Source organism: Sitophilus oryzae, unplaced genomic scaffold (assembly GCF_002938485.1).
Source record: "Sitophilus oryzae breed Bouriz unplaced genomic scaffold, Soryzae_2.0 scaffold_980_pilon_pilon, whole genome shotgun sequence".
NCBI classification, from domain to species: domain Eukaryota; kingdom Metazoa; phylum Arthropoda; class Insecta; order Coleoptera; family Curculionidae; genus Sitophilus; species Sitophilus oryzae.
This window is the reverse complement of record NW_022147617.1, coordinates 1,933,946-1,949,209: the sequence shown is the minus strand read 5'-3', so window position 1 is coordinate 1,949,209 and position 15,264 is coordinate 1,933,946. Positions and strand designations below refer to the sequence as shown.

The 15,264-nt window shown below is 31.1% G+C and overlaps 1 protein-coding gene across 8 annotated transcripts in view; it reads right to left on the bottom strand.

Annotated features, from left to right (window-relative positions):
* LOC115891308 overlaps nucleotides 1-15,264 on the bottom strand; it is a 103,254-nt gene that overhangs the window by 69,860 nt on the left and 18,130 nt on the right. For 5 of the 8 annotated variants that reach the window (XR_004051802.1, XR_004051803.1, XM_030911758.1 and 2 more), the window contains exon 2: nucleotides 14,769-14,963. The exons of 1 other annotated variant lie outside the window; for it this stretch is intronic. Coding sequence is in view for 4 of the 7 variants with exons in the window: in XM_030911758.1 (XP_030767618.1) it covers nucleotides 14,769-14,934 (166 nt within the window). In the remaining 3 variants the exon portion in view is untranslated. Of the gene's footprint in view, nucleotides 1-9,684; nucleotides 9,928-14,768; nucleotides 14,964-15,264 lie in introns of those variants that run through there. 2 more of the 8 variants (XM_030911754.1, XM_030911757.1) reach the window with 1 other exon arrangement.

Here is a 15,264-nt window from a genome sequence, read left to right as displayed (position 1 = left end):
CCGTGTAGTATGTGGTGAACAACCCTGTATAACCGTCGCGTCGGATTACACTTAAGTCAAAGTATATTTCATTACATTACAAAAAGTACATTTCAAAAATAAAGCAAAAGAAGGTGTTTTTTCTTTTTATATAGTTAGAAAATAACTTAAAGGAAAATAATTTTTAATAAATCAGGTTTGTTATAGGTATTTATTACTATACAAAAACCTATATTGTAAAAAACATTCTACTAATTAGCTAATTTTTAACTCTATTAATTATTTAATTAGCTTTGCCCAAAAATCGTACCGAAATCGTTTTATACAGTTTTTTTTAAAAACTAAAAAAAGCAAAAATCGATATACGCCTTTTCGTCATAAAGCCGACGATGTAGCTTAAATATTAAACGAACAAAAGTTGTACCTACGTACATTTTGGCAAACGCTTTTGAATTTCTAAGAACAGTCGTCTTCTAACGGACTGTCTTAGTGATAGTGCATTACTGATATTTTTGGCAGCGGATCCAAATTTTAAGACAAATTTATTTTTGGGTACGCTGGCATGAAATCAGGCTATAGTTTAAAAAAATAAGCTCTGACGACTTCTTTTCAAAATTATGAAATGTATACGTTCATTAAGTGTTTTTGATGAAAAATTATTTGTTTAATAAAATTACTAAACTATACAGAGTGGGTCTTAAATCAGTGTAAATATTTTCAGGACTGGTACCTAGATCTCGATAAACGAAACATATTTTTGATATTATGTTTTTCAAATAATTCCAAAATAACCGAGTTATTTTACTTTAACTAACTACTCTACTATCATTAACCACTGGATCTTTTCTGGATTTTCTTTCTTGTAAATTTAATCTACTACCTATGTTGCCAATGTTGCCAGTTGCCATATTATCAAGAAATTATGTTTTTTAACTAAAAAGTAAAAACATTTTGAAAAAATTCCTTATTAAGCTTGATTTTCATGCATCCGTTGTCCGACGATACGTTGATACGATATTAATTTTATTGGTAGAATTTAAAGACTTTGATTGGTTAGGAAATAACGCAGTTTTTAAATTTATTGCATTTTCATGCCTCCGTTTATCGGATATACGTTGGTGTCATTTTATATTTTCGTTTCCATAACGATTTTGCTATTTTACTTATATTTTTATTAAGATTAGATTAAATTTGTTAAAAAAATGTCAAAACGTCCGTTGTCGTATGAACGGGTCCTGGGCTGAAGTAAAATATTTACGGGTGAAAAGTGGCGCGAAAACGCTATGACCAATCAGAGCACCATCGGACCAACGTATCAACGTATAACGGATACATGAAAATCAAGCTTTACACTCAGATGCAAAAAAAATGAAATGAAGATATTTTTGGTCAAATTTAAAGTGTTATATTTCTGTTATTTTTAGCCCTATTTTTATGAATTAAGTATTTTTTAGCAAACTGTAGATAATTATATCAACTTTAATACGTAAACTAACTTTTTTATTATTATTATGCTTGCCCATTCTTCTTTAAGAACCAATCCAAGTTCATTTAATGAAGCTAGTACCGCTTGGCGACCTCTAACCCTTCTACCAGCATTTATCAAACGGCGAACATGATGAGGAGTACCTACGGAGTAGTATATAGTTGATAATAATCACCAAAGCCGCCTTGTCATATGAAAAATAACTGCAAAAAGAAATTATGCAAATTGCTGATGGCGAGTTTATTTTGCTCTTAAAAGTTAACCAAGGCCTGTATTGACATGATCCAAAAAACAAAATGCTCTGAAGACATGGTTCTGACCGTAAAATTATATTTTAGGAAAGTTTAAACATGAAATTATTGCACAGGGTGTTTTAAAGTTAAGGTAAAATACCAACCCCTCGACTAACCCTGTATAAAATTCCAAATACTAAAGTTACGGACTAAAATTGATAATAGGGCTAAAAATAATTGATAAAGGGCTAAAAATAACAGAGATATAACACTTTAAATTTAACCAAAAATTTCTCGGTTGCGTTTTTTTTTGCAACTGAGTGTAGAAAAGAGATACTTCCCTAAAAATCTCACGACAAGAAATACTTCCCTATTCAGCAATACCTCAATCTGAGCTTCATCCTATTATACGTAAGAACGCTTAACCAAAAATAAACCGATCCAATACATCACTTTACAAGCCCTAGTCTGACTCATTCGCCTAAACTTGATTTAATCAGACCTTTGGGAAACGAAGAGAGACTTATCGATAGTAGACTTATCATGATTCACACAATGAAACAAGACATTGTGTAAAAGGATCATACAAAATTTACATAGACTCAGTGATTTAAGATACAATAAATTTCCTTGATATCCGAATTTAGTTATTTGATCAATATTTTCTTGAAAAAAAAGCCTCTTTTTAAAAACTAGTGTTTATTTTATAACAATAGTTTATTATTGTATAATAATAATATAAATTGTATATCTATATAACAAATAGATATACAAATCAGAAGTATGTGAAATAGCATAATAAAGGAAGATAATATATCTAAGCTATTTAATAATGCTCAATTCTGTTGCTTGAAAACTTGGAATAAAGTATCTCCAGTCAGTATTTACAATTTGCCATAGACATAAATATGCATTGGCTGGTTCAGAATAGTTCAGAAATAGTGCTAGTAATCGTATCATTAAAGTGTAAAGCTTCGTTGTCAAACTACGCAATGTCGCGGGCACTACGTACTAATAAAATTTGTGTACTAAATTCAAACGGCTGTCAATTTTGTTACTAAACCATAGACAAACAAATAAAAAGAGACTGGCAAATTAAATGGCAAAGAGAGGGACAACGTTCCCGTAGCGCAACTCAGAACGCAAAATTTCGTTCTATTTATGTTGATCGTTGATCTGCGCATTACGTCTATTGGGCCCACTATCTCATTCTAATATAACAAGAGAGAAAGAAGCAGCCATATAAAACGTAATTTATAAATAGAAATTAGAACAATCGCCTTTCGTTTTCGTCATCATGACAACAAAGATGACAACATCATGACAATTTGTCATGTTTGTTAATTTTTCTTTTGGTGATTTACCTTTTTTTCTACACTCTCCATTTTATTGACTTACGAATATGGATAGGGAACGAATTCCTTTGTTCCATATAGGTATTTATATTTTGTTACTTATAATTTTAGGTTATACTATTTGTTATTTTATTTGCTGCAGGAGCCAGTATCATCAATTTTTTATATGTATTGGTGCCCCCTTTCTCTGATAGATACGTTAAAGACATCCGGTAAAATAAAAGTAAGTAGTTATATTTATCATCTTATTAAGAAAAAAGTAGAAGTAGTAGTGTCAAAAATATTTCGCACCTCTCTTAACATATCAAATTAATACAACTAATTTGTTTCATTTTTTGGGTAGGTAATTTATAGCTGATTTATAGTAACTAGAAACTTTATTAATATACCTATATTACTTTTGTTTTAGGATTAAAACTGGACTTGAAAATGGTTCAGGATCATGATTCTTGTAAAGTCTTCTTTGCTTGGATATTCACTTTGTTACTGCAATTAGGCAGTTTTTTCGAGGTTTTTTAGGCATTTTTCTTTCCATTGAGCGTTGTGCGACCTGCAGTTTCTTTATGATTGTTTTAAGTGTCCAGGTATCGCATGCATAGGTCATGACTGGTAGTACACATTGGTTGGTCGATTGTTTTCTTCTTTAGATAGAGCCTCTAAAGAAGAGATGTTTTTATATAAAGTATTTAAATTAGTAACATTTCTAAACTAGCTCTTTAGCAATAATTCATACCTTATGAATGTCACATGTCATTATATAGTATATTCACATCTGCATAATATAAATTAATTAATTTTCTAGCTTTTCCCATAACCAATGTTCACTTTCATTTTTGTTACATACATTATCTACACCACTAATTTATCTAGTTAGTAATGATATCACTTCCCGTTCGCCGATTTACCATTTGTATTTGTAATAATATAACATACTGGGTTTTTTATTATGAGTTATTCCTCGCTTGAATGCAAATATTTATATATTGCATAGTTTTTCTTGTATTAAAGATGCACGACATGCAAAAAGTGTGATCGAAATCAAAAATAATCGACGATTTAAACATGATATAAGGTAAGGTGGGAGTCACACACTTGCAAAAAAATGTCACCTGGATATTCTAGAGCATGACTATTTTTTTATTTGGAAGGAAATCATTCAAAAATATCAAGAATAACATAATCTGCCAACATCCACATGTCTAACTAGCTAAAATCATCAATAAAATGTGGTGCTGAATACTTTGTATTCTAAAAAATCTGCCATGAGTTTTGGTCGCGTTCAAATAATCCAACAGGAGCTTCTTTAGCGTTCACCTAAGTAAGATATTCATCGCTTTTGAATATCTGGCTCGCTCAATTTTTTTTCTTTTCTCATTTTCTACCCCCTATCAATGAAAATATACAAAACTTGTTTTAAGCTCTTTAGCCTCTAGACAGAAAATTGTTGTTTCTTCCACTGGAATTATTAGTGTACGTTCCAAAATAATTACTAGAAATACTAACATCCCAAAGGAATACCTATAAATTGCACGATTACTTGAAGTAAATGGTTTATAAACATTATTACAATTTTTTTATTATACTATAGTAATTTAAAAGTTTTTTATTTCGCATTCATCACCTCATTAAGAATAGATTACTACTTAATAGAAGTTGATGCCATTTTTTAAGTTATAGGTATACTTAAAAGCGATAATGTAATGTCCGCAGTTTCACTGTCAGTTTCATTAGACTGTTTTGTTTAAAAAACTCCATTGTTAAGCTATTTTCATTTCAACCCTATAACCACGTATTTATTATTAACCTAGATCCATTAACTTTGGTAACTAACAGCCACTAATGTTATATACGTACTACTATTAATTATACATACCACTATGAAGGCAGATAATGTTTATATGACTGCAATAATTATACTCTATCATATACGAGCCTATATTTTCTTATATTATTCTGTTAATGTAAGCTCGTTGCACTAATATCACAGCTAATAATATCATGATTTTACAATATTTAAAATCTTACAAAGTAAAATTTAAATTTAATTCTTTGAGTTCATGTTCAGCATGTAGTGTTTTGTTTTAATATTAGCATAGAGTTTATTATTTAGCATATAGTGTTCTGTTTTAATTGCAATTGAAAGTTATAACAATTCTCTCCTTGGAAAAGGTGGAATATTAGGGTTATCACGAACATGAGATATTTTTGTGAAAATATAGATGCTGCAAATAATATATTTATTTGCAATTTGCACCTAGATTCCACGATACTATTAGAAATAACTAACTTCTAATTCAGTCAGTTGTATTACAACTTATCCAAAAAGTAAAAGCAAGTTTTTATAGCAAGTGTTATTAAAGCATAATGAAGATAAATCAATTTGGGAAAAGATAGACATTGGTTAATATTTCAAACATGGAAATATCAAGAAAAAAACTACGTCGTTGGATTTTTGAAGTAATTCCGTTTAAACGGCCTTTTTACGTTTTTGATAAAAACTTTCATCATGCGATAATTCGACTAATGCGACTAAAGGACAGTTTTATATACGGCATCTTAGATTTTACAAAAAAAAGTAACTCTCCTTTGCACAAATCGCAAGATTCTTCTTTACTAATAAACCAAAAAACTCAATTGCAACCCTCGTTGAAACCCAAACGAGAAATACTGTAGAGTTAAGCCCATCGCAACAGTGCGACTGTTTTGTGACAAAAGTTGCAAATTTGTTAAACTTGCAACTATTTTGCAACCTCGCGGTAAGGTATAGTAGCACCATAGTAGTGTGAAGCTGCACACGAATCGATTCGAATAGAACTAGTTTGCAATCAGTCACAAATCGTGACCATTTCCCTCAGTCGCAGTTACATTGCAATTTTAAAGTTGCCCGTAAGTGATTTCCACGTGGTTATTTTATATACGAGTATTTCAAAATGGGTGATTAAGAACTGAACCTTAAATTTGTCGGAGAGGTTAAGACGAAGAATTCTATAATTGTAATCTTTCTGGAGTACTCCAAGAAAGATGTGATAAAGAAAGCATGTATGGATGGACCCAGTACTGTGATATTTACGATAATTATTAATGAGGTTTTTGTCATCTGATTCTCAATATTCGGAATTTGACATTGTATTTTTTTAATTGAACTGCTACATCAACTGATTGAAGCTGATTCAGAATCTGTTGCATCCGTCTGCGTTCAGCAGTTTCATTTTAGTTGTAAACTGATTATAGAGTAAACTAATTTGCAACTTTTGTCTCAAAATAGTCGCAGCGTGGGTGCTGGACCTTAATAACATGAAAAGCCTATACTGTATCAAAGAACATTTAGACCAAACCAAACCAAACCAAAACAAAATTATTTTATACTTATATCACTATGAAATAATTGTGTCATCGATCCACAAATACCTAAAAGTTAGAAAAAAATACAAATAAATAACACAAAGTAGTAATAACACAGAATAGTACATCATTGAAAAGGCGTAACCTTGGTTTTTAATAATTAGCTTGTATTTCGGCTTGAACTCACTCTGAGGTCTATTGTTAAATGATACCTATAGGCGGATTGTTTGTAACTTTATTGTTTGAATCATTCAATTTAAACATTTTCAATGTTTTGCGGGTATTTTTAAAAAGCAAACTCTCGAAGTGATTCCGAATAAAGGTTCACTAACTGATGCAATTTCGTATGCACATAATAAAAAGTTTTCGAGCATTCGACATAGCGAAAGCCTACACAAAGGTCATGCATAATTCAAATCTGATGGTTTTAGCAGCCCGATAAATGTAAAGAAATATTGTTGCGTCGTTAGAATATTATTGGCGAGGATCTTTTTCGTGACGTGAATATCAATTTTTCAATATATAAGTAATATTTTTTCTACACCATTTAAAAATCATTTTGACTAAATGAAGGGTTACAGTTTGGGGTTGGAACCTTTAGTGCTACAACAGCAAAATAAAACACTAAATCACCACAATACACCAAAACACTTTTACTTTTGCACTGGACGCGCGTTTCGCTAACCATGTTAGCATCAACAGATGACTGAAACTGGTGTATTTACTATATATTCATTATGTGTCTATATTGGCTCTTAATTTTGTAATAATTATTTAAAAAATTAATGAATGAATGAGATGAAAAATAATTTATAAATTATTTCTCATCTCTTCACTTTTATCAACCTTACCTCAGACAAGAAACCATCTTGATTTTCAACAAGACTAAATAGTATTAAACCATAAGAGTGAGAATATTTGGAAAAGTCAAGGGAAAAGTGTTTGTCTTAAGGGGTAGACAATCTTAATATTATTCTAAAGAAATATGATTAGTGTATCGAATACCGAAACAATATACAGGGTGTTAAGTATATTTTACTTAAAATTAAAAAAAACACTTCCAAAAGTGACTAATGTTCGTTAGTAATTTTACAACTGTATAACTTATTTTATCGAATTTAAATTGGACCTGTACAAAAGTTACTTTAATTACGTAGGCTATACAAAATAAATTCTAATTTAGGTAATTTATATTCAACTATTCAAATCTAGCCCCTCAAGTTTTTAAAAATTATCTGTAGAATCAGTTGTAAATATTTTCAAAACGCTGTAAATTTGGTGAATTTAAATAGTTCTACTTATTTTTATATTGTAATTATATGTAATTACGTATATAAATTTTATTTATAATTGATTATAAAAAATTATGTTTCTTTTTTAAAATAGTAGGCGATTTCTAATATATGGTACGTGCTTATTTATTTTTTATAAGGGGGATAAAAGGTAGGTATTTGTCTTTGCCATTAGATTTTCACTAAATTCAATTACAGAACTCCAAATTTGTCAATATTGATCAAAATAATTAAAATAACAGTGTTTCCACCGCAAAAAAATATGTATTTCTGTAGAAAAATTACAAAATACCAAAACACAGTTTACCAAAGTGGTGCCAAATAAATCCATACTATAATGACAGTTATCATTTTGGCCCTCATTAAAGTAACAATATGAAAGACCATAACCCAGAACCGCGAGAGATGGAGGAATTTCAGGAGGCCTAGGTATTTCACCGAATATTAAAACTAAGGTTTCCAATTTTCGGGATCGGAATCCCGTTTGACTATCAGAATGAGAAATGTAATCTAAAGAAATACCTACTGCAGCTACATATATCAAAAAGATAATGAGAAAAGAGCTTCATTAAAATAGACAAAACAAAGTAACATTCATATTTAGTGATTAAAAATCATTTCTCGTTGAAAACAAAAATAGCAAACACAAAAATATAACTTTTAGATATTGACGTTCTGCTTAGTATAAATAAAATACGATCTTTGAAAGACTAAAGTATATAAAAGTAAATTTTTCGAGATTTTCAGGATCCCGGGATTTAATATCGGGATTTCGGGATTAAACATACACCGAGATCCAGGTTTTGAGACCCTACTTAAAACTGTACCGATGTCCAGCAGTGGATAGTAACGGTTATGCGATGCCTGCTGATGATGATAAATGCCAATAATATACCTACTACGTGTATTGCCAAAATTTCTAACTAATGCCAATTCATGCCCACATCTTGTACACCAAAATACTCCAGTTTACTCCTCGGTACCTATTTACTATTGACAAACAATTAATTATATAATTAATTTAAAAAATAGACCTTTTTACTAAAAATATGTTCTTTAGTTTTATAAATTGTATAAAACCAAAAACAATAACAAGAAAGAAAAAGAAAGTCCAATCAAAGTGTCTATTGCTTTCAAATCAAATTAGAACAGATATCGTAACAGCTAATTGTCCTGTAGCTTTCTATCGAATGATTAAACCGGATTAAACACAAAAATAATGTCACAATGCAGTTAAGAACAATACCTATAACGAATCATATCCTTGATGCTCAGTGATGCAAGTACATATATAATTAAATACCTACTATCTACTTACAATCTCATTAATTCCATTTATAATATAATCAAATTGTATTTTTGGTAGCAAACTGTTGAGGTGGTTTGATTTTCTGTCATTCTTATTATTTCTTGGGGCACTGAATCCGAATCTGATGTTTGCCAATAAAATTTCTGATAGAGTATGAAAAAAATACAAAAACGAAAAAAATTGCATTTTTTGTATTTTCAGATAATTTGTTTTTTAACTTCAAAAGTATAAACTTTTTGGAAATAATATCAGTATTCAAAATAAAGGTACACAAAATTTCCTAAAAATCAACTATTTATTTATTTCCTCAGACTAACTTCTTAGACTATAGGGCTATTTCAAAATGAGCAGATTCTAGTTTTCGGGTAAGAAAGAAATGAGTTATAAGTTGAGTGGATGTTAATAAATTTTATAAAATATGTATTCTGAAACACAGAACACAATAATGTAGTGCTTAAAGTGCCTTAGTCATTTCATATCTTTATAGTGTTATTAGTGTTATATTTCATATTTTATACAAGTATGATAAACTATAATTAAATATTAAAAATGAGTTACATTTTCATCAGAGATTGTAAATTATCAGGTATTAACCAGTATCAGTTTACTTTACATAATATTAAACAATGTTAGTACTTTTACAAATAAGTCCCATATCCCATGTTAGGTAATATTTAATATTTATTACCGTGCCCCACATCATTTTTCATTGCACTCAGCACTTAATTTTCGAAGTATCCAATACAAGGTATGTTTTGAATTTATCCGAAACTTCCGACTCTATATTATGACATCGACCGTAGCTCATAATAAAGGTTAATTTAAATTTTGAACAATAAATTTGCACTTTTTTTATACACGGTTAAGTACTGAAACTCGATTTCTAGATCAACCCGACAAGCGACACAACGAAACTATTTTACCACTCTCTAAAATGTTTCATCCGCCGAGCTCTCATTGGTCTGAGAGGAAAATGGCTTTCCGAATGTCCACGAAGAAACACGAATAAACACGTGTTTGGCCTGGAGGGAGAATGCGTACCTACGATGGATGAATAACATTTTTTAGATTTGGGTGTTTAAATTACATTTTGATGAGTCAGTCCGAGGATACAGTATTCAGTCAAAACAGAAACAAAAACATGTAGGATTACTAGATATACCTACAGCATAGAAGGTATTTTTATATTGTTTACTTAATTACATATATTATACAGTGTGTTGAAGATATTTGGATATATGGGACAGGAATTCAATTTAATTTTTTATCGTTTTTTATTCTTGATGTCTCTGCTTTTGAAACAAAATATGAAATGAAATATCATGATATATTAAATTAAATATAAAAGTAAAATCTCGCCAAGAACAATAAAAGCTTAATTTCAAGACATAGTCAAATTGCTTCAAAGAAGATTAAGTTCATTCAATATCATAATAATATTTGCAGCAAAAATACACTCCCATTGAAATCCAGTTAATGTTGTCAAATTATGTATTGGAAACCAAAATGAATTCCTATAGTTGAGACAGTGATAGTGTATATTCCGTAAGCAATAACATATGATACATTTTTATTCAAAAGCTGTTATAGTCGAGGAATGGGAAATTAGTGTATCTTTGGCGTAATGAAAATTATCTTTGTAGATACGATAGTGTTTTCTCTTTGTATATCGGATATTTCATATATCTGAAATATGAACTCCAGTGTCGGACTGGCCATATAGTGATGGTGGTGTTGCCGGTCGAAGCCTCCAAAAATTTCAAATGCTAACAACAAACAAATAGGAAAATTGACCAACATTTAAGGCAAAAAAAATTGTATTAGATTTCCAATAGGCATCTGATTCTGAAAGAATCAATGGTATTGAATAAGGTATACAGCGGCGGATACAGAGGGGGGCCCATGGGATTCCGCCCCCCTCCTTAAAGACCCTAAATTGGGTTAAATTACATGGACGAGAAAACCCAGACTAGATAAAATCAGGAACATTTAAGTATTCTATTTATTGGTGAATGCACACTGCATTCACCAACTAATAGAATGATATCAATTCTCTCTGATGAAGGATAAATTTGCATTTTCGGCAAATTTCTGAGAAATTTTTAATAGTAAATAAGTAACGTCAAAAATCACTAATCAAATAATAAAGATATACTAAGATCAAATCATGTAAATGAAAATATCTAGGAAAATCTTTGTTTGAGGGGTAGGCAACCTTAATAATATTTTGAAGAGACATGAATTCTCCATTGAATACCGGAATAATATACTGGGTGTTACATTTAAAATAAATGAGTAACATGTTTTTAAAGGTGACCAATATTCATTATTAATTTTGTCTCACCCTGTATAACTTTTTGCACCAAGTTTTAATTTGATTTAAAGTACAATATTTAATTTAACTACATATTAGGATATACCGGGTAAATTCCAATTTAGGTAGATTTTATTGTAATTTAAAAATTGTTCTTTATTTCTAGAAAATGTTAAATATGTCAAAAACCTTACATTTTAGTCATATACTTCTCTTATAAAACTTACCTTTATTTTTCTCCCAGAATCCAAAAATCAATTAACATATAGGGTGTTCCATTACAAAAAACACAACTTTGATATGTAACTTTTCTTGGTGACACCTTGTAGAACTCTCTATATTTTTAAAGTGCTCTGAATTAACCTACATAAGCTCACAAAATTTTGTTTCAATACAAACTGTCGTTCTCCTTGGAGCCTCCGCGGCGTATGAAAGGCGCCACCCTGTAGATACGAGACAATTGCTCAAAGTAATCAAATAATTATAAATAAAAAAATACCCTCTCACTACAGGCACTCTCTTTAGCTACGAATATAAACTATTACTAATTTATATTATTATCAACCTATAGTATTCCATCTACCTTTATCGCAAAATTTGAGAGGATGCCTTAAAATCACAGTCACCCGGGACTTTCAAGCCTAGACTCTAGACTGAGTCTGATACGTCAGATTTAGCTGATATATGAAGATCGCTGTTATTTTCTTTGGAAAATTTAATCGATTTTGAGAGTAAAATACTGAACGGTAATAAGACGATTTTTAATCGTCAATTACCACATCGCCCATTACAAGCCTTCTTGACGTCGTTTATTTTAGATCATGCCGTACGTGTAATTTAAATGTAATATCAACCTAGACCCTGAAGCGTATTAACCATAGGTATTAACATTGTTTTCTACTATTCAGAGCAGTTGTGCTCCGCAAGGCACTAACATGTGCTTTAACAAATACAGGTAATTTAGATTGCCAATGCTTGCTGTGGTTCAGCACATTACCTCAATGACAGTGCTCTGAATCGCAGTAAGCAGTGGTTCTTTATGGACGGCGTTGCAATCAGCCAATGTTTACTGCACAGTACGGTACATTAAGTTAATGACGGTAGTATATTTCGCGCCTTTAGAAAAGACGTATTATTTATCACAGTTATTACACGTGCTTTTAATAATTCTTAGCTATTCATTATTATTAGTGCTCTCCTTTATACTATTAGGTTTATCTATGGATTATAAACAAGTCTTGACTGATATTTTTAGTTCCTAATTCAAAACTACACCATTTTCAATATAACTCAACTGGAGATGGTTTTGATGCTAGCATAAAAGGGTTAAAAAAATCATCAGATAGCTATGAAAAGAATAATGCGTGGGTTGCTGAGTTTAGCACCAAGAAATACAGGGTGTCCCAGGCTGAGCGTGCATTAGAAGTTTCTAGAGAACCACAATATCTAGTTCGGAGATTTTTTGCACATCATTGTTTTACAACGAGATCTATCGATTAAAAATATTTTCAATATGGCGGCACTTCCGGAAATACCGGAAGTTGACAACAACTTTCTTATTTCAAATGGGTGCCCCCATTTTTTATTACATACTTAAATTCTCTCTAAAATTTTACGAATATTGATGTTAAACACTCTATATCTAACATTAGCCGTTCTTGAGAAAAAAAACATATTTAAAATTTTTGGACAAAAAAAGTATCTGCCAAAAAAATTTGTATAGCCTAAAGAATAGCCTATAAAGAGAAGACATGTGGCTATCTATTTCAAAAATTAAATTGTTCAAATGACATATAATAATAGCAGTAGCTGTCATGGAATTGAGTGATTAAAAAATTATCTTAAATCATTTTTTTCAAATGGAAACCCCCTTTTTTATTTCACTAGTAAAAAGGCTTTTCAATTCGTTACTAACATTTTTTTCTTGTTAAAAAATATTTAAATCTCAAAGGTAACAGCTTTGACAAGCTAAAGATATGAAACGAAAACACTGCAAAACATACGATAAACAATGCAATGCTATGATTGAGATTGAATTCAAGAAAATCAACAGAAACTCAGTCAAGAACGACAAGTTGTTGAGAAGTGTATACAATGTTTGCATCAATGTAAGAAAATGTTGTTAGAATTAGTGTGTAATTTTGTGTTAAGACCCTCCGAATATGAATGCCACAGTATGTATAATTAAAAGATATTAATAATTAATTATTATTCAAAAAAATATAATATTTTTTAATTTGGCTACTGAGTATATATTTTTTCATTTTTCCCTATAATAAGCGGCAGTAAGCTAAAAAACCTGAACATAGATAGGTTCCACAAGTAGAATGTAGAATGAGTGGGAGGGGGGTATACACTGCGACCTTAAAGATCTATTGTGTCCCCCTTTCTTGAGTTATAACTCATCATACAGTCTATAACCCATCATACATGTTGTAGGGGGGACAGGGTATTTCCTAAATACGTTAAAATATACGACGGCCTCCCCATAAGAGCAATGAGAGGATTTACGTCCCAGTATTGAAGGACAGAAAATCGAGTCGAATGGTTTCAAGACATAAGTTCATCCTTGTTTAGTCAAACCTCCTACAACACAAGGATCGACTTCAAGATCGGGACAGGAATTTAAGCGGTACCCTCCGTATATTTTATTTTAAACGTATTTGGTATTTCCCATCCTCCTCTGAGGGTATACACCCTTCCACGGTTGGAGTTTAACCTTCTCCGTGCCCTTCACAGTCGAGCATCTTGCCTCCGGCTGAGGTACTCGTTGGAGGCTGGAGGATCTGTTCCCAGTTTCTCCGCCTCTTTAACTTGATACCGGTGTTGCCCCTTATCTATAATAGAGGATATATTATAGATACCCTCTTTCTCTATTGCCTTCTTGAATTTGACGTCAATTCCTATTGTCAGGACCTGACCATGACCCTCCTCCCTCGAGTTGATGACTCGCCAACTCGATGTCCTTACATTGGAATTCTGAGCCTGGATAAGACTGAGCAGGTCGGTGGTGTCTTTCCCCTTGATCCTCGGCAGAAAGACCGTGACGGCCGCCCCTTTTTGGAATGTTTTCTCCCTTCACTGCAACCAGTCACCCTTTCCTCAAGTAATAAAATAACATAATATTTGATTAAGCAGCCAGAGAGCAGTAAATAGGTATTGGTGTTTACTTTACTCGTCTATATTATTTCCAAAGTCTACCACGATTCAGAGTATTGTGCTGAATCCCTGTAAACATTGGCAATCCAAACTACTCATTTTTGTTTAAGTATGCTTTGCCACCTTGCAGAGCATAATAATTGCTCTGAATAGTAGTAAATAACGTTAATACGCGAGTCGAAAATCTATTATATGCATTTTTTTAATTTAGGGAATATAATTATTATTAAACTATAATTCCTAGGATGGTTATTTGCTCGGTTATTTGTATCTTTTTACCTGCTTTTAATATATCTTACCTTTCTTCTTTTTATAGCGTCTATATCTTCCGGGGGGTTTTGCTTTCTTCCTCTCTTGGGGTTTTCCAGTAGAGTACTCAACAATTTTCATCATACAGCATAAAAGTACACCGATCATATTTCTGTCTATGGTCTGACACTTTTCAGTTCTAATATCATTATGCATTGAGAACTAATTGTAATGAAATTCTCCACCTACTCAATTTTAATATCACTGATATACAATTTATCAAATAAATCGCTTCTACATACATCTAAGTTATGAGTTATGCTTATTATTTTTAAATTATACATATAAAATTTAAAATCTACATTTTCGTACTATTTTTTTAATGTAGTATATACTCGGCATCTAACAATAGTTTATATATTTAAATAGGTAAGTGGTATGTATTTTTTAACAATGGGTCCCTATTATTACATTATTAGGCCAATCTACTTCGTTTTGTCGATTGCAGGAAGTAAAAATAGCACTCTAAATAATGGACCAAAAGTC